This window comes from Oncorhynchus nerka, linkage group LG9b (assembly GCF_034236695.1).
Source record: "Oncorhynchus nerka isolate Pitt River linkage group LG9b, Oner_Uvic_2.0, whole genome shotgun sequence".
In the NCBI taxonomy this organism is placed as follows: Eukaryota; Metazoa; Chordata; class Actinopteri; order Salmoniformes; family Salmonidae; genus Oncorhynchus; species Oncorhynchus nerka.
The window spans coordinates 419,496-444,054 of NC_088424.1; the positions used below are offsets into that span (position 1 = coordinate 419,496).

The following is a 24,559-nucleotide window of genomic DNA, read 5'->3' on the forward strand; positions in this document are numbered from 1 at the left end:
GTCAATTACAACATTAACAATGTCTACACTGTATTTCTGATAAATGTTATGTTATTTTAATGGACAAAAATGAGCTTTTCTTTCAAAAACAAGGACATTTCTAAGTGACCCCAAACTTTTGGACGGTAGAGTACATATTTTTTAATTCTATTCTTTTACTTTTAGATTTGTTTATGGTTGTGAATTGTTAGATATTACTGCAGTTGGAGCTTGGAACACAAGCATTTCGCTACACCCGCAATAACATCTGCTAAATATGTGACCAATACAATTTGATTTGAACAACAAGCAAGTAGGATGCTCTGTGGTTTCTCAGGAGATGGAGATGCGTAACCTGGAGCTGGAGCGGCGGGTGCAGAACGTGGAGCAGAACCTGTCCGCCTCCCTGGAGGAGCGGGACCGCACGGAGAGTGAAGTGCAGAGGGCCATCGAGATCCTGGACGTCAAGATCTTTGACCTGAACGACCTTCGGCAGAGCCTGGTCAAGCTCATTGACAAATAGTGTGAAAGAGAAGAGGATGGGTCTCTTAGGGATGGCCAAATGCAAAGAGAGGAATTTGGAAAAGAGAACGAGCTGGTCCTCTCTTGCTGTAAAGCACAACACCACTTCTGCTGTAGGAAGATGGCTGCTCTGGGTCCTTACAGCAGCAGCAGAATCACTGTACAGCTTGTTAAGCGTAGGTTGTGGTGTTACCTAGGCAGTGTGTCTGCTATGTCCGATGTTGTGCTGTAATTCATGTTGCTGTCTTAACATTCAAGGCAATAATCTAAATGCTAGACTGTTCATTTGAGATTAGGAATATTGTCATGAATGAGAACAATAAGGAGATCTTTAGGTGCTTGTAGATATAGTTTTCATACTTTTGAAATCAACTGATTTTATAAAAAATTGGGAATGTAATGCTATAATGAGCAACGTGGATGATCTGTTAATTCTCCAGTGAGATGAGATAAAAAATGGTTTTGAGAGATCTTTCAGTGCAACCAAACTATGTATTTGGAAAGAAGCAGTACACAATGCAGAAAATAGATTTTTTTAAATGTAAATGTGGTTGACAGCTATCACCTCATCATCTGAGCAGTTAGTGAAAGTGTCAAGAGGCCGAAGGTTATGCCGCCGCAGTGGAGTTGACCTGTGACATGTTAATGATTCATGTATCCAATAAACTAAAACGCATGCGTCAAAGAATGAGCGATCTGTAAAGAAACAAGGATTCACTGTACTGTTTTGACACGTCAGCCGTCTCCGGGTTTGAGTTGTAGATATAGAAATGTTGGTACCATGGCATGCTGGTAGTAGTGCGATACAAGAGGTATGAAGCATGAGGGTATCTTGAATTCCTGTGAATGCTCCATCCATCTAAGAACTAAAGACACCAAAGAGAGTTGAGTTCTCAAAGTAAGAGCTTTCGAAAGCTTGACTCAGCTTCTCCTGTGTTCATAGAATGTTAAACTAAAGCTTAGATTAGTCCTGGTAATTAGGTAGATGATTTAGGCGATAAGAATTACATGTAAGTGCTTGCTCTTGCAATAAATCAATGTATAAATTAAGATTTGAGCGGTTGTCTCTAGCCAGATTGTCCAGTAATGAGATTTAATTGATAGAAATGTATCATTGACACTTGAATCAATTCATCTGATGGTGGTTATTTCCCTCCAGCATCTACCAGTAATAGCAGTAGGTGGGCCTTAATGTTTAGCTTAGAGACAATACTATATGCCTTATGTGAGTGGCTGTATTTGTATTTACTGTTAAAGAATGCCTGATGAAATTGCAAGTTTAATTGCACATATATTTAGATCAAGGCACACAAGTGGAGCAAAATGTTGCATTTTTAATGAGCATTGTTCAAAGAAATTGTCAAAAAAAATAAAGGACATGGAATAATCAGAAAATTTGCCTTGTTCTGTATAGTAAGTCAAGGTTTATGGCAGCATGAATGACAGTCCTCCCCCTTTCCAATTCAATGTTATTATTATTGAAAACATTGACAAAAGAGAATGCTAGTTTACTTCAGCTTCTTCTTGGGGCGCAGGTTGCTGGTGTGCCCACACTTTTTTTTGCGGCAGTTGACTGCACGGGGGTGAAGACGTGCATAGCATCTGAAATGCAGAGAGCACCAACATCAATGATAAGACCCCAAGCTCCACACATACATAGATCAGTAGATGGCTGCGACTTGGTGGACATTTTTATTTGGTCTTCAGTTAAATGGAAGCAGACATACTTGCGGCAGATCATTTTGTCACAGTTGTATTTCTGCGCCAGCTGTCTCAGGGAAGGCTCGATGATACCTCCTCTCAGACGCAGGACGAGATGAAGAGTGGACTCTGGGAAGCAAAGTGGTGACACGTGAACAAAATTACACAGTATTCTTTATTTCATTGTATTTGAAATAAAGGATGGTCCACTCCATAACACTTGCCACTGTTTTCCATGGAGTATCACAAAATGTGTTTCTTAAAGTTGGACATTTGAACTGACATTGTATTTATATAAACATTTCAATAATGTAGGAGACAATAAACCTGCTAATATGTGATCTGTGAATATTACAGCATGCATACCATTAGACAGAAGGTCCACATGTTCCCATGGACTATGAAGAGATGATATAAGCCTCAATGCCATGATTAGGGTAAACACTGAAGACTGAGCAATTGTCCAGTATTATTGATAATTGGATTTGTCAAGTAGTACCTTTCTGAATGTTGTAGTCTGACAACGTGCGGCCATCCTCCAACTGTTTGCCAGCGAAGATGAGTCGCTGTTGGTCAGGAGGAATACCTGAAACGGTAAGCAGCAAACATAAGTTTGTTTGGCAGAAACCATCCACACGTACCCCAAATTAAGTAGTTGCCCATCTACAAAGATCTAATGTGGATTTTAGAAGGATAGAAGGATTTAGAGAGGGAAAGCCTAGGCTCTCCAACTCTGTTCCTCTCCTCCTGTAGGTTTTCCCTCCAACCCCAGTTGTAACTAAATTGATTCAGTTTTATCAAGCAGTTAATTATTAGAGAAGGGTGCGCTAGATTAGGGTTGGCTCTCCAGGAACAGGTTTGACAGCCCTGGGGTAAACTGATCCTAGATCTGGGCCAAGCAACGTTTGCTGAGATTGATTTACCTTCTTTGTCTTGAATCTTGGCCTTCACATTCTCGATAGTATCACTGGGTTCCACCTCAAGGGTGATGGTTTTACCCGTCAAGGTTTTCACAAAGATCTGCATATTTGATGGCTGTAGTAGAAACAAGGCGGGGGTTGCATTTATTAAATTGACAGTAGTTGCTTGTTTCGCAAACATAGCAAGGACAGTTTCCTAGAAAAATATTAATCCTAGTCCTGGACTAAAAAAAATGCATGCTCTAATGAGAATATCTACTTAGCTTTATCATGCGTCTGTCTGGGAAATAAGCAGGCTACTAGTTTCATACATCTAGCGTTAACGTTACTAGTTAACGTCAGCTAGCTAATGAAAAACTGGCAATGATTGTCAGCTTGATCCGGGCTGTTTAGTTAACTACGTGTCTGAATAACGTTACAGTAGTTTACTTCACCAGTCACTCGTCTGATAACTATTCCTAGATAACATGATTATCATGCTTTATATATTCGTAATATGGCTGTTGGCTTAGCTCATTTGGAAATGGCACACTGGGCCACGGGTGTTAACAAGCTAGCCATCAGCTAATGTTAGCCCACTAGCCAACCACCTGTTCTCACACACAGTGGAACTATCAACCAGTCAGTTTCAGATATCTAGACACATAACTGCTGATAGCCGATCCTCAACATATATTCATAACGGGGGCTATATTGACGCTTTAGCTAGCTGGTTAAACAACTCACCGTCAAACACCACTGCTGGCTTCAGGAGAACAGAGCATCAGGAACTTGAACGTGTTCTTCCTTCTAACGTATCTTGCACAGTTATCGCCATCTACTGGTCTGGAGGATTATTGGCGCCTTGACCACCAGACATGAAAGGATTGCAAATTGGGATGGCTGATCACAGCGTTGCAAATCATGTCATGCTGGAAGATAATTGCCATAATCAGTGTACAAATGCCTCCCGGGCTTTGTCTTTTTCTATATATGTTGTCTTTGGAAAGCAATCCAGCAAGCAGATGTCATAGGTGTTGCAATGTCTACCCTTTGTGGTTTCTATAAAATTGAACCTCACCAACAACAGAGCCAGAGCTCACTCATCACAGTCACCTGGCGGGGCAGGTGGACGCTTGGCCTTGAGCCGATAAAGCCGATGCAGCTCAGGTAGTGCCGCAAGTTTAGCTTCTTTCAGTCAAAAGTAAAGTTGTGCTTCTTCAGTCGTACATACTACCAGTTCATCCAAATATACTCACGTTAGGTAGGCTAGACAAAGGCAAGCAGTTCGAAGACGTTCTCCCTCTAAACCAGAGATTGGCTACCTTGATGGGGGTGGAGGCCACAAAAAATCGTCACTGCTGATGCATGATGCGAAACCACATTTCGAAATTGCACCTTGAGTATTCTGTTATAGTATTCTAACTCTCAACAGTGAGTTGAGACCCCAACTGAGTTCACCAAAAACAGTTGCCTGTAGCTCAGGACCTGAAGCAAGGATATGCATATTCTTGATACCATTTGAAAGGAAACACTTTGAAGCTTGTGGAAATGTTAAATGAATGTAGGAAAATATAACACATTAGATCTGGTAAAAGATAATACATTATCTTTGAAATGCGAGGGAAAGGCCATAATGTATTATGCCAGCCCAGGTGTAATTTAGATTTTGGCCACTAGATGGCAGCAGTGTATGTGTAAAGTTTTAGACTGATCAAATGAACCATTGCATTTCTGTTCACATTTTCAAGTTCATAACTGTGCACTCTCCTCAAACAATAGCAGGGTATTCTTTCACTGTAATAGCTACTGTAAATTGGACAGTGCAATTACGTTAACAATAATTTAAGCTTTCTGCCAATATCAGATATGTCTATGTCCTGGGAAATGTTCTTGTTACTTACAACCTCATGCTAATCACATAAGCCTATATTAGCTCAACCGTCCCACGGGGGAACCACCGATCCTGTAGAGGTTTTAAAAACAGGTAGGCCTCGTCTGTGGGACCACACCAACAACACGCACTTATCCCTAGTTCTGTGTCATGCAACAATTGATACATTGCATTTCACATGATTAAAAGTTTAAACTAAATTACCAAAGTCACTGAAGTTAGGCCTATACATTCCAAAATGATGGTTTATTCACCATTTAAAGGATGCTATTAGGCGGCATTTGCTATGACATAATGACCTGCACCCCTCTGCCCAAAGGTAAATTGAGTAAATTCAATGCAAAAGATCATTAAATATTGAAAACTCAAAGTGTTAGCATAGCAGGACTTCAGTGAATTAAATCATGTATTGTTCCAAAATCATACTTTTTACCAATGTCTTGGTAAAAACGTCATACATTGGTCAAACGAAAAGAACACCAGTCACACCCGGAGATACATTTTAGGACATGTGTAATCTAGGCCGGAGATACATTTTAGGACATGTGTAATCTAGGCCAGCTAGGCTAGCACACTATACTATAATTTTTAAAGTGTATTATGTTGATCCATGCAAAACTAGTCAAATCCGTTTTTCTGCAATTGCATTACAGATGTTATATAGCCCTATCATTTACAACAGTGTAGCCTACTCTAACCTTGGTTAACCCAGAACTAAAGTCTTGTGTAATTGGTCAGATGCTGGATTCTGGGTCCATACGTGTTAAGAGAAGAGATGTATCACTTACAAATTCATAACATATTGTAAGAATTGGATGACGTAGTACACTATTGTGCACCACTTTAGGGGACTCTCGAGCACTACTTTCTAAATTACTGGCTGAAATTATACAAAAGCTCTGGAGCATCACGATAAGCCCACTATTATAAATCTTGACCATGAAATACAATTATATAGTTGAAAAACTACATGTTGAATTACAAAAACTGCACTCAAAACAATTCCTAGAGATATCAAACCATTTTGTGACAAACATTCAGTATACTGAAGCATGAATCTCTTAATTCAACAAATAATCTGAAAGCAATCTCTTTCATACACTTTCATACAGAGTTTTCCAGTCTTGAAAAGACTGAAATAGGCAGACCAATTGCTATCAAGTAGACTATGCGGAGAGGAATAGTGGCCAGATGGAGAAAAAAATACTCCATTCGAACTGGTCTATAATGTAACTTAATTGTTGACAGAAAACAATCCCTCTGTCTAGGTTCATAATTCTACCTCGCTTTGCGCATCTTGCTCACAATAGCAGCTCTGTGATTGGTCAGGTTGTTTAAGACAAAGCTTTTGTTCAGCATTTTCAGTTTGGAGTTCAGGGCATCTTTACTTCTCTCCCAACAACACTCCCCCTCTTCGTCTTTCTCCTCCCCCTCTCCCTTGTCATCGTCCTCTTCATCCAGCTCACTCTCTTCATCGCTGCGTTCATCCTTATCCAGCTAAAGACACAAAAAGATACACACCATGAACACTCATGAAACATGTGATAGGCTACTTGTTTCCTGGACATTTTGTGACCTCATATACTCACTTTGCCCAAGAATAGAAACTTGTTGGCCATCCGTAGGATTAACACGGCCCAGAAGACATGAAGTGCTTGTAGCACCATCAGAAGAAGGTTGAAAAAGTAGTAGCCAGCAAAGGGTTCAAAGACTTCCATGGACAACACAAGAGTTGTGTGGATTATTCTAGAAATCAGGGCAGGGAGGTGAAGAGGAAGCAAGTAAATGCAATGATTAGAGTCAATATATCCCAGTTGTAAACCATTATATTCTAAGACATTGTTGTGGATTAGATGGCCAATAAAGTCGATTTGATACAATTAAGTAACCAATGAAAAGCATTCACTATCAATTACGAATAAATTCACAATTGCGCACAACGTTAATGGTATTATAATGTCATGAAAAAACATTTAGAACTAAGAGACACCACTGAGTTGGTCTTACTTGCTGGGAAACACCACCAGGCGTGTCACCAGGAAAACAGCAGCAAAAATGACAAACAACGTGTCGCACGTCTTCCTCCAGCCCGTGCCATAGTTGAACATCTTTGCAGACTGTAAAAACAGTAATATATTCTAAGATGGATCCATAATGCAAACAAATGCTTAACATTGAAATATGTTTCTATTGGAATAAATTAGGCGATGAGGCTAATATGTATGAATGTGCATAAAATTCATTACACTTAGCTTTTGGTCTCTTGAATTCTCTCTCTATTGGTGTTGAATTATAATTGACAGACTGGTTCACATTCTTGGCACTACAGGTAAACCAAGGTCACACTAATGTCTGACTATGAATAAGAAGTCTCGTTTATACCTGGTGCTAACATGGGTCCTTTGTCCTGATCTTGTCTACATTCTTTAATTGTGCCCACATCTCCAGAAATGTGTCTACACATGGTATTAAAACGTGTCCGTTTTCCATCCACTGTGTCTGGATTGTGACCAGATTTCCTGGTCCTTCCTTTATGCAAATGATTTCATAGCTATTCTTTCAAAATAATATTTACTTATTGTAAGACACATATTGATTTAACCAGTCAATGGTGCTACCTGCCAATAATATTAGAGGGCGGAATAATTATGATTCAAATGGTTTCTCTGTCCATATCTGTCTACACTTGTAAGATATCCAGACACAATGCATGTCTGACTATCTCCGGGGATGGTTAGGAAGATCTGATCACAATGTGTCTTTTGATGGTCTACACCTGTCTAAATACATTTGAAGTAGGAAGTTTACATACACCTTAGCCAAATACATTTAGACTCAGTTTTTCACAATTCCTGACATTTAATCCTAGTAAAAATTCCCTGTTTTAGGTCAGTTAGGATCACCACTTTATTTTAAGAATGTGAAATGTCAGAATAATAATAGAGAGAATTATTTATGTCAGCTTTTATTTATTTCATCACAGTGGGTCAGAAGTTTACATACACTCAATTAGTATTTGGTAGCATTGCCTTTAAATTGTTTAACTTGAGTCAAATATTTTGGGTAGCCTTCCACAAGCTTCCCACAATAAGTTGGGTGAATTTTGGCCCATTCCTCCTGACAGAGCTGGTGTAACTTAGTCAGGATTGTAGGCTCCTTGCTCGCACACGCTTTTTCAGTTCTGTCCACAAATGTTCTATGTGATTGAGGTCAGGGCTTTGTGATGGCCACAACTTTGGAAGTATGCTTGGGGTCATTGTCCATTTGGTAGATCCATTTGCGACCAAGCTTTAACTTCCTGACTGATGTCTTGAGATGTTTCTTCAATATATCGACATAATTTTCCTTCCTCGTGAAGCCATCTATTTTGTGAAGTGCACCAGTCCCTCCTGCAGCAAAGCACCCCCACAACATGATGCTGCAACCCCCGTGATTCACGGTTGGGATGGTGTTCTTCGGCTTGCAAGCGTCCCCCTTTTTCCTCCACACATAACAATGGCCATTATGGCAAAACAGTTATATTTTTATTTCATCAGACCAGAGGACATTTCTCCAAAATGTACGATCTTTGTCCCCATGTGCAGATGCAAACCGTAGTCTGGCTTTTTTTATGGCGGTTTTGGTGCAGTGGCTTCTTCCTTGCTGAGCGGCCTTTCAGGTTATGTCGATATTGGACTCGTTTTACTGTGGATATAGATACTTTTGTACCTGTTTCCTCCAGCATCTTCACAAGGTCTTTGCTGTTGCTCTGGGATTGATTTGCACTTTTTGCACCAAAGTATGTTCATCTCTAGGAGACAGAACGCGTCTCCTTCCTGAGCGGTATGACGGCTGCGTGGTCCCATGGTGTTTATACTTGCGTACTATTGTTTGTACAGATGAACGTGGTTCAGGCGTTTGGAAATTGCTCCCAAGGATGAACCAGATTTGTGGAGGTCTACAATTTTTCTTTTGAGGTCTTGACTGATTTCTTTTGATTTTCCCATGATGTCAAGCAAAGAGGCACTGAATTTGAAGGTAGGCCTTGAAATACATCCACAGGTACACCTCCAATTGACTCAAATTATGTAAATTAGCCCATCAGAAGCTCAAAGGCCATGACATAATTTTCTGGAATTTTCCAAGCTGTTTAAATGCACAGTCAACTTAGTGTATATAAACTTCTGACCCACTGGAAATGTGATACAGTGAATTATAAGTGAAATAATCTGTCTGTAAACAATTGTTGGGAAAATTACTTGTGTCATACACATAGTAGATGTCCTAACCGACTTGCCAAAACTATAGTTTGTTAACAAGAAATTTGTGGAGTGATTGAAAAACAAGTTTTAATGACTCCAATCTAAGTGTATGTAAACTTCTGACTTCAACTGTATGTGGGCACAATCAGAATGTGGACAAGATCAGGACAAAGGATACAAATTAGAACCAGGTATAAACAGGGCTAGTGAGTCATAAGACCCATGCTAATTTGACCATTTTGTTCCTCATTGAATGACAAAAATAGTGAGACCAGTGGGGAGAGACATTTTCCCAACATGTCAGACAAGCTCTAACCTGTTTAGGTGCAGTACATTTCACCGGTCCCAAGTGAAATACATGGTTTTGAATATCTTAGAACATACAGACTGATGTTTATGGGGAGATTAGCTGGGCTGTGATCCAGCTCTTACCTCTAGGAGGAAGTCAGAGGAGTCGTGAAGCAGCATCACCAGAGTACCTATCCGTACGTAGTTGGAACAGTAGGAGAAACCAAGCAGGAAGATGGTGGCAATGTGGTGAATCACCTGCTCCTTGAAATCCTAGAAATGAGAGAGCTAAGTAGAGTAATGTGATAGCTAATGTCAAAAGTACGACTTTGTGTAGTGTACATCCAAACATGAAGAAACCCTTTCTGGGGAATACCAAATGCTTTGCTATGCCGTATTTGTTCAACGTGATCTCAACGACTCGGCAGACCAGGGATTAAATCATTGAAAGACCCTGTTCACCCTTTATTTCTCTGAGGAAGAAATGTGAGCTTTGAAGTCGATGATCCATTCACCGGACAGGTCTTTGAGTCTATTGTTAACCGTAGTACAAGTGACATGTACAGTGTCTTTTAAATAGCAGAACAGCCAGTAGAGCTGATCGTGTCTGAAATATGCGGAAGCGGCAAATAATGCCGCACCCCGACCCTTGCCCTTCTCTATTAGCACGTGTGCTAAATAGGGACTGCTTATTATCATGGTCCTGGCAGGAAGTGAGGAGCAGGCAGATGAAAGGGACTTACTTTCCTCTTGACGTCCACAGAGACACAGAGAAGCAGGGAGAGGTAGAAGCCCAGCTCCAGCTGGTAGTACCAAAAGTGGGCCCTCTCAATTGGCTGCAGAGGATTTACACATCCTACATTTAGTCATCTCATATGTATATGCCGTATTCTATACCATCTACTGCATCTTGCCGTTGCCGCTCGGCCATCGCTCATGCATATAGTTATATGTACATATTCTTATTCATCCCTTTACACGTGTGTGTGTACAAGGTAGCTGTTGTGAATTTGTTAGATTACTTGTTAGATATTACTGCACTGTCGGAACTAGAAGCACAAGCATTTTGCTACACTCGCATTAACGTCTGCTAACCATGTGTATGTGACCAATAAAATTGTATTGGATTTGATTTGAGGATAGGGAAACACAGTGTCAGCCTACAGCATGACTATGATTGGGTGTAACATATGCACTTCCACTGGCTATGTACGGGTGCTGAATATCAAGAAAAATATACATTTTCATCTGCAAAAAAAAACAAGATTTTAGAACCATAATAGAAAAGGTAAATACAGTAGTTGAATAAGCACACTTGGGATTATACAGTTAAAGTGTACAGAATGTTATTTTTGCTGATGACAATGAGCCGTTGCTCTGAGCTAAGTGTTTTGCGGGGAATGTCTTTGTCCATCACTAAATGAATGGGGAAATTAATGAGTGGGAATTCCAAACCATAATGAACTATATTGTATATCCTCATACTTAGGTAGGGCCGGGGATGTTTTGTTCCATCACGACTATGCACCAAATACCAACACCTGGTTTTTGATTGGATCTAACAGAGAATATTTCCATTGTGTAGTAGGTCATATCATTGTTGGTATAAGGTTAAGCCTACAGTGTGTAATGTACACTAAAGGGACAAAAACAGTATAGAAAAGTACAGTGCCTTCAGAAAGTATTCACACCCCTAAAACTTTTTCCATGTTTTGTTGAGTTACAGCCTGAATTTAAAATGGAATGAATTTAGATTTTGTGTCACTGGCCTACACACAATACCCCATAAATGTCAAAGTGGAATGGTTTTTTGTCATTTTTCTAATTAAGAACAAATTTAAAGCTGAAATTTCTTAAATATTCAACCCCTTGTTATGGCAAGCCTAAATAAGTTCAGGAGTAAAAATGTGCTTAAAGCGATACTTCAGGATTTAAAAAAATCTATTTCCCCTGAGTCAGATGAACATGTGGATACTATGTTTATGTCTCTGCGTGCAGTTTGAAAGAAGTTTCTAACTAGCGCTTGCGGAATTACTAACTAGCGTTAGCGCAATTACTAACTAGCGTTAGCACAATAACTGGAAGTCTATGGGTATCTGCTAGCTGCTAGGAGGTACCCATAGACTTCCAGTCTTCCAGTCATTGCGCTAACGCTAGTTACCATTGACTCGCAAAACTACCTCTAACTTCCTTCATACTGGACACAGAGACATAAAAATGGTCTCCAAAAGTTAATATGACTTTGGGGAAGTAGATAAAGGGCACCATTGCCAACATCCCGAAGTGTCCATTTAACAAGTCACATAATCAGTTGCATGTACTCACTGTGTGCAATACTAGTGTTTAACATAATTTTTTTAATGACTACCTCATCTCTGTACCCCAAACATGCAATTATCTGTAAGGTCCCTCAGTCAAGCAGTGAATTTCAAGCACAGATTCAACCACAAAGACCAGGGAGGTTTTCCAATGCCTCATAAAGAGGGGCACCTATTGGTAGATGGGTAAAAATCAAAAAGCAGACATTGGATTTTCCTTTGAGTATGGTGAGGTTATTAATTACACTTTGGATGGTGTATCAATACACCCAGTCACTACAAAGATACAGGCGTTCTTCCTAACTCAGTTGCCAGAGAGGAAGGAAACCGCTCAGGGATTTCACCATGAGGCCCGGTGACTTTAAAACAGTTACAGTGTTTAATGGCTGTGATAGGAGAAAACTGAGGATGGCTCAACAACATTGTAGTTACACAATACTAACCTAAATGACAGAGTGAAAAGAAGTAAGCCTGTACAGAATACAAATATTCCAAAGCATGCAATAATGCCAAAGTAAAACTGCAAAAAATGTATGTTTGGGGAAAATATAACACAACACATGACTGAGTACCACTCTTCATATTTTCAAGCATGGTGGTGGCTGCATCATGTTATGGGTATGCTTATCATCGGCAAGGACGAGATACATTTTTAAGATAAAATCCTAGAGGAAAACCTGTTTCAGTCTACTTTCCAACAGGTAGACAAATTCACCTTTCAGCAGGACAATAACCTAAAACACAAGGCCAAATATACACTGGAGTTGCTTACCAATGTTCCCGAGGGGCCTACAATAGTTTGTTTTCACTTAAAGCGACTTGAAAATCTATGGCAAGACTTGAAAATAGCTGTCCAGCATTGATCAACAATCACCTTATCAGAACTTGAGGAATTTAAAAAAGAATGGGCAAATGTTGCACAATCCACATGTGGAAAGCTCTTAGAGACTCACCCAGAAAGACTCACAGCTGTAGTCGATGCCAAAGGTGATTCTAACATGTATTGACTCAGAGGGTTTGAATACTTATCTATATTAGTGAATTTTTCTTCCACTTTGACATGAGTATTCTGTGTAGATCAGTAACAAAAAAATGACAATTAATTTTGTACCACAACAAAATGTTGAAAAGGTCAAGGGGTGTGAATACTTTCTGAAGGCATATACATATTTGTGCTCTCTAAGTTAAAAGCTAGAGGGTTATAAAGGTATAGGGTATAGACATGGATTGAAGAGAAAACAGAACATGTGAGCTTACTTGTTGTGGATATCCTGTCCAGCATTCTCTCTGGTCCCAAAACCAGGATTTCTAAAGGGAAAGGAGGTAAACAAGTTTCTCATGGAGATGAAGCCCATGTGACCTGAACAGACCTAGGTTCAAAAACTATTTACGGTATTTAAATTACTTTCAAAGACATGTGGAAGTAAGTATTTTGATATTTTGTATTTGAAAACACAAGTAGTTATATATTTGTTTTATTTAAAAAATATATAACATTTGATTTGATATTAGAATGTATTTGGAAATAGACTTGGAAAGTAATGGCAGGTATTTGAAAAAACTCAAATACACAAATATTTATATACTCCCATGCATTTGAACCAGGTCTGATTGGTTTTGAAATAATATATTTGGAAATAAGTATTTGAACATTCTTTCAGATAGTAGGCTGATTATTGGAAAGTAATTGAAAATACTTCCAACAGAAGTAGTTGATTTGGGCCACATTATTTGAAAATGCTCAAAGTATATAAATTACACATAATCAAATACACATGTATTTGAACACATTTCTGAAGGGTTGTAGTTCATACTAATACCCACATTGATCAAAGTTGCGAGTCCAGCTAGGAACGCTATGAGGTAGATGAAAAATCTCCAACTGCAAAATGACACAGGTTTTAGTTACAATTTAAAGGGCAATTCCGCCATTTTCAACCATCATATCAATTCATCATATCCAGCACCAACCCAGTGTCTACATACAGTACCAGTCAAATGTTTGGACACACCTACTCATTCAAGGGTTTTTCTTTATTTTGACTATTTTCTACATTGTAGAATAATAGTGAAGACATAAACTATGCAATAACACATATGGAATCATGTAGTAACAAAAAATGTGTGTTTTGGGTCATTGTCCTGCAAACCAGATTGGATGTCGTATCGCAGCAGAAGGCTGTGGTAGCCCTGCTGGTTAAGTGTGCCTTGAAGTCTAAATAAATCACAGACTGTGTCACCAGAAAAGCACCATCACACCTCCTCCTCCATGCTTCACGGTGGGAACCACACATGCAGAGATCATTCGTTCACCTACTCTGTGTCTCACAAAGACATGGCGGTTGGTAGCAAAAATCTCAAATTTGGACTCATCAGACCAAAGGATAGATTTCCACCGGTCTAATGTTTTTTTTTATTAGATTTTTTATTTCACCTTTATTTAACCAGGTAGGCAAGTTGAGAACAAGTTCTCATCTACAACTGCGACCTGGCCAAGATAAAGCAAAGCAGTTTGACAAATACAACAACTTGAGTTACACATGGAGTAAACAAACATACAGTCAATAATACAGTAGAAAAACAAATCTATATACAAAGTGTGCAAATGAGGTGAGATAGGGGAGGTAAGGCAATAAATAGGCCATGGTGGCGAAGTAAATACAATATAGCAATTAAACACTGGAATGGTAGATGTGCACTAGATGAAAGTGCAAGTAGAAATAGTGGGGTGCAAAGGAGCAAGATAAATAAATAAATACAGTAGGGGATGAGGTAGTTGTTTGGGCTATTTACAGATGGGCTATGTACAGGTGCAGTGATCTGTGAGCTGCTCTGACAGCTGGTGCTTAAAGCTAGTGAGGGAGATAAGGGTCTCCAGTTTCAATGATTTTTGTAGTTCGTTCCAGTCATTGGCAGCAGAGAACTGGAAGGAGAGGCGGCCAAAGGAGGAATTGGCTTTGGGGGTGACCAGTGAGATATACCTGCTGGAGCCCGTGCTACAGGTGGGTGAGGCTATGGTGACCAGCGAGCTGAGATAAGGTGGGGCTTTACCTAGCAGGGTCTATGTCCCTTGCTCATGTTTCTTGGCACAAGCACTTCTCTTCTTCTTATTGGTGTCCTTTAGAGGTGGATTCTTTGCAGTAATTCGACCACAAAGGCCTGATTCACGCAGTCTCCTCTGAACAGTTGTGGTTTAGATGTGTCTGTTACTTGAACTCTGAAGCATTTATTTGGGCTGCAATTTCTGAGGTGCAGTTTACTCTAATGAACTTATCCTTTGCAGCAGAGGTAACTCTGGGTATTGCTTTCCTGTGGTGGTCCTCATGAGAGCCAGTTTCATCATAGCACTTGATGGTTTTTGTGACTGCACTTGAAGTTCTTGACATTTTCCAGATGTATGTCTTAAAGTAATGATGGACTGTTCTTGCCATAATATGAACTTTGTCTTTACCAAATAGGGCTATTTTCTGTATACCACCTCTACTTTGTCACAACACAACTGATTGGCTCAAACGCATTAAGAAGGAAAGAAATTCCACAAATAAACTTTTAACAAGGCACACCTGTTAATTGAAATGCAATCCAGGTGGCTACCTCATGAAGCTTGTTTAGAATGCCAAGAGTGTGCAAAGCTGTTATCATGGCAAAGGGTGAGTACTTTGAAGAATCTCGAAAATAAAATATATTTTGATTTGTTTAAAACTTTTTGGCTGGTACTGTATGTGAAAACAGTGCATTTCTATGATCTGTGGTTAAAAAGATAAGAAAGTTCCTCATAGGGTAGGATTAAAAGTAATTAAACAGTGATTTAAAAATATATATGTATAAAGTCATCGGGTAGAGCTTTTTAACTTTATATATTTCTTTCTACAAAAGGTAGAAATATTGCCGTTATCACAAATGTAGACACTGGTGTTGTGCTGGAGATAATGAAAATGTTGAAAAGTGGTGGAATTGCCCCTTAAAGTCTTACAACTTGAGCTGCATTGGCAACATGAAAGTGGAATGACATCAAACTTCATTGAATTTTACGGTCCTTTTCCGGATAACCAGGTCTTCATTGTAAAATAAACAAGAATTTGTTCTCAACTGACTGGTTAAATGAAGGTTATATTAAATTATAGGGGGAAAAAATGGTCATACAAGTGAATGAAGCTAAATGAAAGGGCAAAAACCCTTTGCTTAGTAAAGACGGGACTTACCAAGCCTCGCAGAACCTCTTGGTGTAGCTGGGCCTGTCGTGGTTTCTGCGGTGACGGAACCAGGTCTCAATTTGTCTCTGGGTTTTATCACATTGTGCCATTAGACTGATGATATCACTCTAAATATGAAGGATATAGACAGAACATTACTACAGCTGTAGATATACTACAGCTCTCGCTAAAAGTCATTATTTATTCGTCCAAAATATGTCCAAACCTATTTGTAATCTGTTACTATTCCAATGTAGTTACACAGTAACTTAATTATGTGGTTATGCACCTGTATCAACATTTCCCGGGAACTCGTAGAGCAGGATGCTTGTGCACGATCTATTTCACTATTATAGCAGGCATGTCCCCGTCACCCTTCCATTCCCACAGTGCAAACACTTCCAGCAGCTATGTTGACGTAAGAGACCGAGACCGGCACATATCATTGTCAGAGTTTGATGTCTCTGGACACTAACCTGAGATGGTTGTCGGTTTTGTTGGGTGTAGAATGACTCGAGCTTTGTGGCGGGAGCGACAGCCATGCGTAATCGTCTCCTCAGCCCCACACATCTGCCCAAAGGGGGAGCCACAACCCTAGCGGTGAGGAAAACATAAGCGCAAATGTTGACCTTCATAGCAAGAGGTGTAGTATTACTAATGACAATATAGGTGTGTTTCTATAGTTCTGTGATAATCTATACATGGTGTGTGTGTGTGTGTACTATACAGAATAGCTGTGCTTGTCTTTTATTATTATTATTATTATTATTATTGTGTATCCTGTACGTACGACTAATAACACTTTAACTTAAAACTTGTCTGTGTGTTGCCGTAATAACCTCTTTAAGCCATTTGATAGGCCAGAGATAGCTTACGGGGATCAGTCGGGTTACCTTAGGACACGGCTGCTGTAGCAACAGAGCTCGTCCTCTCTCCTCTCTACCTGCTGCTGCTCTTCTCTTTCAGCAAAGTGCTGACACCTGCTCCCTCTACTATTCCCAATTGGCCTACGCTACCGCCAACAACACCCGCCAACAACACCCGCAGGCATACAGGGCAGGGCAACCAACAATACAGCCTCCACCTGTGCGGATTTCATTTCACTGCTACTGTTTGTTGTCGGGTGATGTTGCATGACCAGACCTCATCGGGAATTCAATCAAACCCGTGCTGCGGAACAGTCCCACTGTGGAAAGATCATGCTATTCTTCAACTCTAAAAATACTTGATGCCATTACTCGAACATTTTCACTCTTTCCCTTAATTTCAGTGAAAGGGTGCAGTTTCACATTTCTGTGCAATCAGATTGTTCCATTGTGTGAGCTGAATCTTCCTATTTTTACAAGGCACCGATTCATATTTCAGACACACATTCTTGTTGATTACTGGCCAAAGTATTGTTGCAAACGAAGATCGTATCCAAGATGTGGTCCATACAGTAGTTCCAAAAAAGTTACCTGTCAAATACTAGACGGAGGACAATGAACCCTAGAGCCAGAGGCAAGGCGAACAGCAGGTCACGGGGTCGAGGACACTCCTGCATCTGCTCCATGTCTCTCCAGGTGATCCCAGGAGGCAGCCAGTACTCATGCCTCCACAGATCTGGCAGGAGGTCCATGCTGGATGAAGGCGTGAAGAGGGATAAGTGGCTTAATGATATATAATTGATTTGAGTTGAATTTGTGAATCGTGGATGTCAGTCTGACAGTGTGACTATGCTCTGAATGCTTCTTAATCAGATAACATTTTTGTGTCATCTTTACGATGAGGTTGACATAGCAGGTAATATGTGTAGTACCAGCAATACATTTCGGTCATTCCATGAAATGAGTCCCTTTTGATATTATAAGTAGAAATTGTACACGAGTAATGAATTGTAAAAGCCTGTTATATTAAATGAAGTGCCCTTTAATATAGATCACATGGAAAATTCAATAAATCCGATTTTTAACATAAAGGCCAAGATTCAGCCTTTTGACATGTCCCTCTGTGCACTCTGTGACTCCTAGGATGAATTTTATCTGCATAACCTCAAAATGTCTCCAATTTTTCACCATCATTGTAAAGCCCTCCTTATTTTGTTGCTTTTGCAAAGTAATTTCTCAAGATTATTATTTATTACATGTGATTAGTGATTCAATTGTCCCTTCCTGTTATACACAACAATCTTCCATTCCCCCTGTCACAAGGGGATTTATGGCTGATTTAAGATGAAATCATCAACCCTGTTACTTTAATTGGCACCTAATAAGGACTTACCTAGTAGGAAAACATGTATTTTATTAAGCTAAATATGTGCTCTTCATCACAGAATGTTAAAATGAGTTGAAATCCAACATTTTTTACACTACCCAAAATTGACTAATTTCGTGGAGCGTCCCAGGAAATAGGTGTCTGTTTTGCAGACGTCTTTGATTTAAAGGGGCGGTGCAGTTAAATTGTGATTTTCCCCCCAAAATTATCAGAGTGAATGTGGTTCTGGATTTTCGGCTCTGGATTTTTTTTTATGCGCACGATCATCTGCATGCTTCCCCCTCTGCTGGGCACTTCCCCCTCTGAGTCCTTTCAGCTGCTGCTCTGCGCTCGCTCACTCCGTGACTCCGCTGCCGCTTGTTCCAACAAACGTAGTTCTTAGTCTGTCTTAACAGTAATCAAAGCAAAAATAAGTGCCACACAACAGGCAGTCTAGCGATTTCATGTTATTTTGTTCAGGAGGGGAATTAGCCTGCATGCAGCTATTTAGACAAGCTATGCACTGAGTACACCAAACATTAGGAACACCTTCCTAATACTGAGTCACACCCCCCCTTTAGCCCTCAGCCTCAATTCGTCATGGACTCTACAAGGTGTCGAAAACGTTCCACAGAGATGCTGGCCCATGTTGACTCCAATGCTTCCCACAGTTGTGTCAAGTTGGCTGGATGTCCTTTGGGTGGTAGACCATTCTTGATACACAAACTGTTGAGTGTGAAAAACCCAGCAGCGTTACGGTTTTTGACACAAACCGGTATGCCTGGCACCTACTGCCATATCCTGTTGAAAGGCACTTAAATCTTGTGTCTAGCCATTTCACTTTCCGAATGGCACACATACACAATCCATGTCTCAAGGCTTAAAAATCATTCTTTAACCTGACTCCTCCCCTTCACCTACACTGATTGAAGTGGATTTAACAAGTGACATCAATAAGGGATCACAGCTTTTACCTGGATTCACCTGGTCAGTCGATGTCATGGAAAGAGCAGGTGTTCCTAATGTTTTGTATACTCAGTGTATGTACACAGCATATCAACAAGCAAGACAGGCAGTCAATAGCGATTTAATGTGCAAACATTGGCTATTGGGAAGCAGAGTTCCTCTTTCAGCAACTCTGGCTATATGTCAGTCACAGGAGATTGATGGCACCTTAATGGGGGAGGACGGGCTCGTGGTAAATGGCTGGAGCGGAGTCAGTGGAATGGTGTCAAATACCGTTCCAGCCATTATTATGAGCCGTCCTCCCCTCAGCAGCCTCCACTGATGGCAGCATTTCTATGAAGATTACATCACACAAAAACTCTGGTAGATTTGTCCCAAAGCAATGTGTAGACTGTGTCTTGCTTGTGCTACGGCATTACAGTACCAGTCAAACGTTTGGACAGACCTACTCATTCAAGGGGTTTTCTTAATTTTTTACTATTTTCTACATTGTAGAATAATAGTGAAGACATCAAAATGACGAAATAACACATATGGAATCTTGTAGTAACCAAAAGGTGTTAAACAAATCTAAATAGATTTTAGATTCTTCAAGTAGCCACCCGTTGCCTTGATGACAGCTTTGCACACTCTTGACAAGCTTCACCTGGACGGCTTTTCCAACAGTCTTGAAGGAGTGCCCACATATGCTGAGCACTTGTTGGCTGCTTTTCATCCCAAATCATCTCAATTGGGTGGAGGCCAGGTCATCTGATGCAGCACTCAATCACTCTTATTCTTGGTCAAATAGCCCTTACACAGCCTGGAGGTGTGTTTTGGGTCATTGTCCTGATGAAAAACAAATGATAGTGCAAACCCAATGGGATGTCGTATCGCTGCAGAATACTGTGGTAGCGATGCTGGTTAAGTGTGCTTTGAATTCTAAATAAATCACAGACAGTGTCACCAGCAAAGCTCCCCAACATCATCACACCTCCTCAATTCTTCTACTCTGTGTCTCACAAAGACACAGCGGTTGGAACCTAAAATCTCAAATTTGGACTCATCAGACCAAAGGACAGTTTTTCACCGGTCAAATGTTCATTGCTCAAGTTTCTTGGCCCAAGCAAGTCTCTTCTTCTTATTGGTGTCCTTTAGTGGTGGTTTCATTGCAGCAATTCGACCATGAAGGCCTGATTCATGCAGTTTCCTCTGAACAGTTGATGTTGAGATGTGTCTGTTACTTGAACTCTGTGAAGCATTTATTTGGGCTGCAATCTGAGGTGCAGTTAACTCTAATGAACTTATCCTCTGCAGCAGAGGTAACTCTGGGTCTAGCTTTCCTGTGGCGGTCCCCATGAGAGCCAGTTTCATCATAGCGCTTGATGGTTTTTGCGACTGCACTTGAGGAAACTTAAACATTTCCTGATTGACTGACCTTCATGTCTTAAAGTAATGAGCGACTGTTGTTTCTCTTTGCTTATTTGAGCTGTTCTTGCCATAATATGGACTTGGTATTTTACTAAATAGGGCTATCTTCTGTATACCACCTCTACCTTGTCACAACACAACTGATTGGCTCAAATGCATTAAGAAGGAAAGAAATTCCACAAATGAACTTTTAACAAGGCACACCATTCCAAGTGACTACGTCATGAAGCTGACTGAGAGAATGCCAAGAGTGTGCAAAGCTGTCATCAAGGCAAAGGGGCAACTTTGAAGAATCTCAAATATAAAATATATTTGTATTTGATTAACACTTTTTGTTGGGGTTACTACACGATTCCATGTGTTATTTCATAGTTTTGATGTCTTCACTATTATTATACAATGTAGAAAATAGAACAATTCTGAAAAACCCTTGAATGAGTAAGTGTGTCCAAACTGTTGACTGGTACTGTGTACCCTGGGGGGGAAATGTTCATTCAAATTGCCACCAAGTTTTTATTTCAGCTGTTCAGAAATAGGAGGCAGAAACAGGCTACATCATACATCAATGTCCATCAAATTGTTTGACGGTTCAGAAGAGGGTGAGTAAAAACAGAAACTTGAATGTCTCTGCCTTTAAAAAAAGTACATTTCTACACTATGAGGACAAAATGACACCCTGAAATTCTGAAAATGATGATGATGTCCTTTTTGTGTAAGAGCTGTTAGAAGAAAATTCTGTAATTTCAGTCTGCTCAGGTGTACCTGTGGATGTATTGGCCCCACATCATGACGTCACAATGTGAACTGATTATAATAGATCCGAGACATGTACTGTATAGAGCGTTTGGCCAATGCGGTTTCTGTCGGACTTTTGGCCCCACATCATGACGTCACAATGTGAACTTTTGGCCCCACATCATGACGTCACAATGTGAACTGATTATAATAGATCCGAGACATGTACTGTATAGAGCGTTTGGCCAATGCGGTTTCTGTCGGACTTTTGGCCCCACATCATGACGTCACAATGTGAACTGATTATAATAGATCCGAGACATGTACTGTATAGAGCGTTTGGCCAATGCGGTTTCTGTCGGACTTTTCAGAGATGGCCACTTTCTCCTCCACAGCCATTGCTAAGCGTGTGCTCTCTATTTTGGAGACTTTTCCAAACATTTTAAGATGTCCAGTGAAAGCAGATATGCAATTTGTTGACACCATAACAGACAGTACAGACTTGGATACACATTGTCCTGAATGCTAATCAATAAAAAAATGTCTGTTAAATTGGCTGTTCTGTTTTGCTTGTTTACAGTGAGTGGTTCAATTCATTTTGTCAGAGGCACTTTCATATTGTTAAGGCACTAACATGGCAGCTGTTTTAAACCTGGCTGAACTCTCTCTCTATATATATACACAGTTGAAGTCGGACGTTTACATACACCTTAGCCAAATACATTTAAACTCCGTTTTTCACAATTCCTGACATTGAATCCTAGTAAATTCCCTGTTTTAGGTCAGTTAGGATCACCACTTTATTTTAAGATGGTGAAATGTCAGAATAATAGTAGAGAGAATGATTTATTTATTTCATCACATTCCCAGTGGGTCAGAAGTTTACATACATTCAATTAGTATTTGGTAGCATTGCCTTTAAATTGTTTAACTTGGGTCAAATGTTTCAGGTAGCCTTCCACAATAAGTTGGGTGAATTTTGGCCCATTCCTCCTGACAGAGCTGGTGTAACTGACACAGGTTTGCAGGCCTCCTTGCTCACACGCTTTTGCCCAAATTTTCTATAGGATTTTTATTTTATTTATTTGACCTTTATTTAACTAGGCAAGTCAGTTAAGAACAAATTCTTATTTTCAATGACTGCCTAGGAACAGTGGGTTAACTGCTTGTTCAGGGGCAGAACGACAGATGTCAGCTCGGGGATTTCGGGGATTTGAACTTGCAACCTTCCGGTTACTAGTCCAATGCTTTAACCACTAGGCTACCCTGGCGCCCAAGGCTTTGTGATGGCCACTCCAATACCTTGACTTTGTTGTCCTTAAGCCATTTTGCAACAACTTTGGAAGTATGCTTGGGGTCATTGTCCATTTGGAAGACCCATTAGCGACCAAGCTTTAACTTCCGGATTGATGTCTTGAGATGTTGCTTCAATATATCCACATAATTGTACTCCCTCATGATGCCATCTATTTTGTGAAGTGCACCAGTCCCTCCTGCAGCAAAGCACCCCCACAACATGATGCTGCCACCCCCGTGCTTCACGGTTGGGATGGTGTTCATCGGCTTGCAAGCCGTCCCCTTTTTCCTCCACATATAACAATGGTCATTATGGCCAAACAGTTCTATTTTTGTTTCATCAGACCAGAGGACATTTCTCCAAAAAGTATGATCTTTGTCCCCATGTGCAAGTTGCAAACCGTAGTCTGGCTTTTTATGGTGGTTTTGGAGCAGTGTCTTCTCCCTAGGTCTTGAAATACATCCACAGGTACACCTCCAATTGACTCAAATTATTTCAATTAGCCTATCAGAAGCTTCTAAAACCATGACATAATTTTCTGAAATTTTCCAAGCTGTTTAAAGGCACAGTCAACTTAGTGTATGTAAACTTCTGACCCACTGGAATTGTGATACAGTGAATTATAAGCGAAATAATCTATCTGTAAACAATTGTTGGAAAAATTACTTGTGTCATGCACAAAGTAGATGTCCCAGCCGACATGCCAAAACTATAGTTTGTTAACAAGACATTTGTGGAGTGGTTGAAAAACAAGTTTTAATGACTCCAACCAAAGTGTATGTAAACATCCGACTTCAACTGTATGACTCTGTAATAGACCAGTGACTGTTCATTTGGGTAAGGGGGTGGGCTCTATACCATCATATCAGCCAATCAGGGATGTGTATGTAAATATCTTCACATTTGTTTCCAAAAACAGACTGAGCATTTCAAGGGCCAAAGGAGGCTCAGGGAAATAAATGATTTTAAAAAAATACATATTTTGGAGTTATTTTCATTAAATAAGCACACACACTGATTTATTAGACAAAGTGATGATTAAAAAATAAAATTACAAAGACTGCATGGGGGCTTTAATAATGAAAAACCCATCAGAATTGCTGAAAAGTTAGGCTACAGTGTCAGGATGGTAATCATGTGATCATGAGAAACAATAATCTTTGTGGGGGAAAAGTGTATAATTCAATTAATTAACGAGATCAATGCATTTTGTTATTTTAATAGAAAGTCAAATAGGCAACACTATTTCACCTGGTTGACCTATATCAAAATATATATGAATTATCTATCTTAACTTGTTGATTGTTGATTCTATACAAATAACATAATATTTATATTGAGAACTAATAGTTTAGGTAAAAACGGTCGCAACAAGAACAGTTATAACGAACTACCTGTCGGAGCTTGGCTGGAGTAGTTGAGGGTGCGTTGACAAATAAAAAGACGAATCAGCAATTAATCCATCCAGCAGCGAGTTTCCCTCTCTCTTTTCTTTGTAAAACTCCGTCGGGGATCAATTGAAGATCCAACTGCGCTGTGAACCTTTGATTCCACTGATGCCAAAACAGCGTTTGCGATTTAACAAAAGGGGTGTGTTCAGTGTGCGAAAGTTTTTAAGCTCCACTGAGGAACGAAGACCAGAAGAAAAAACGGTCATGGTTTTATGGCTCCGTTTTTTAAAAGGTGCTCTGCTTAAATTCCTCTCCCTAACCACCAAGTAAAAAAATGTGTCTATCTACCAGTAATTGAAATGTGACTGAAAATGACCATATAGAATATTGATGGCTATATGCTTACGGTATAACTTGTTTGAGGATAGCACTTTGTCCATCCTTGAATCAAGGCCAAATGTAATGTCAGTGTGCTACTTGACCATTGTGTGAC

General features: G+C 39.9%; 3 protein-coding genes across 4 annotated transcripts in view; 1 reads left to right on the plus strand and 2 right to left on the minus strand.

Moving 5' to 3' along the window:
• The window catches only part of LOC115114232 (homer protein homolog 3-like), a 37,050-nt gene extending 35,115 nt beyond the window's left edge, over positions 1-1,935 (plus strand). For both annotated transcript variants that reach the window (XM_065013242.1, XM_029642312.2), the window contains one exon: positions 317-1,935. In XM_065013242.1, coding sequence (XP_064869314.1) covers positions 317-502 — 186 coding nt within the window. In that variant the 3' untranslated portion in view covers positions 503-1,935. The remainder of the gene's footprint in view (positions 1-316) is intronic.
• On the minus strand, positions 1,816-3,956 carry LOC115114233 (ubiquitin-ribosomal protein eL40 fusion protein-like). The gene is made up of 5 exons (XM_029642313.2): positions 3,849-3,956; positions 3,126-3,237; positions 2,702-2,788; positions 2,229-2,331; positions 1,816-2,103 (listed from the first exon to the last, which is right to left on the minus strand). The coding sequence occupies exons 2-5, from the start codon at positions 3,226-3,228 to the stop codon at positions 2,010-2,012; spliced, it is 387 nt and encodes a 128-aa protein (XP_029498173.1). The 5' UTR covers positions 3,229-3,237; positions 3,849-3,956; the 3' UTR covers positions 1,816-2,009.
• A 1,284-nt stretch (positions 3,957-5,240) lies between these two features.
• Positions 5,241-24,460, minus strand: LOC115114235 (ceramide synthase 2-like). The gene is made up of 11 exons (XM_029642314.2): positions 24,070-24,460; positions 17,493-17,654; positions 16,512-16,629; positions 16,045-16,163; positions 13,667-13,724; positions 13,100-13,150; positions 10,268-10,360; positions 9,669-9,797; positions 7,003-7,112; positions 6,585-6,741; positions 5,241-6,492 (listed from the first exon to the last, which is right to left on the minus strand). The coding sequence occupies exons 2-11, from the start codon at positions 17,651-17,653 to the stop codon at positions 6,274-6,276; spliced, it is 1,215 nt and encodes a 404-aa protein (XP_029498174.1). The 5' UTR covers position 17,654; positions 24,070-24,460; the 3' UTR covers positions 5,241-6,273.
• Positions 24,461-24,559: the final 99 nt, after the last annotated feature.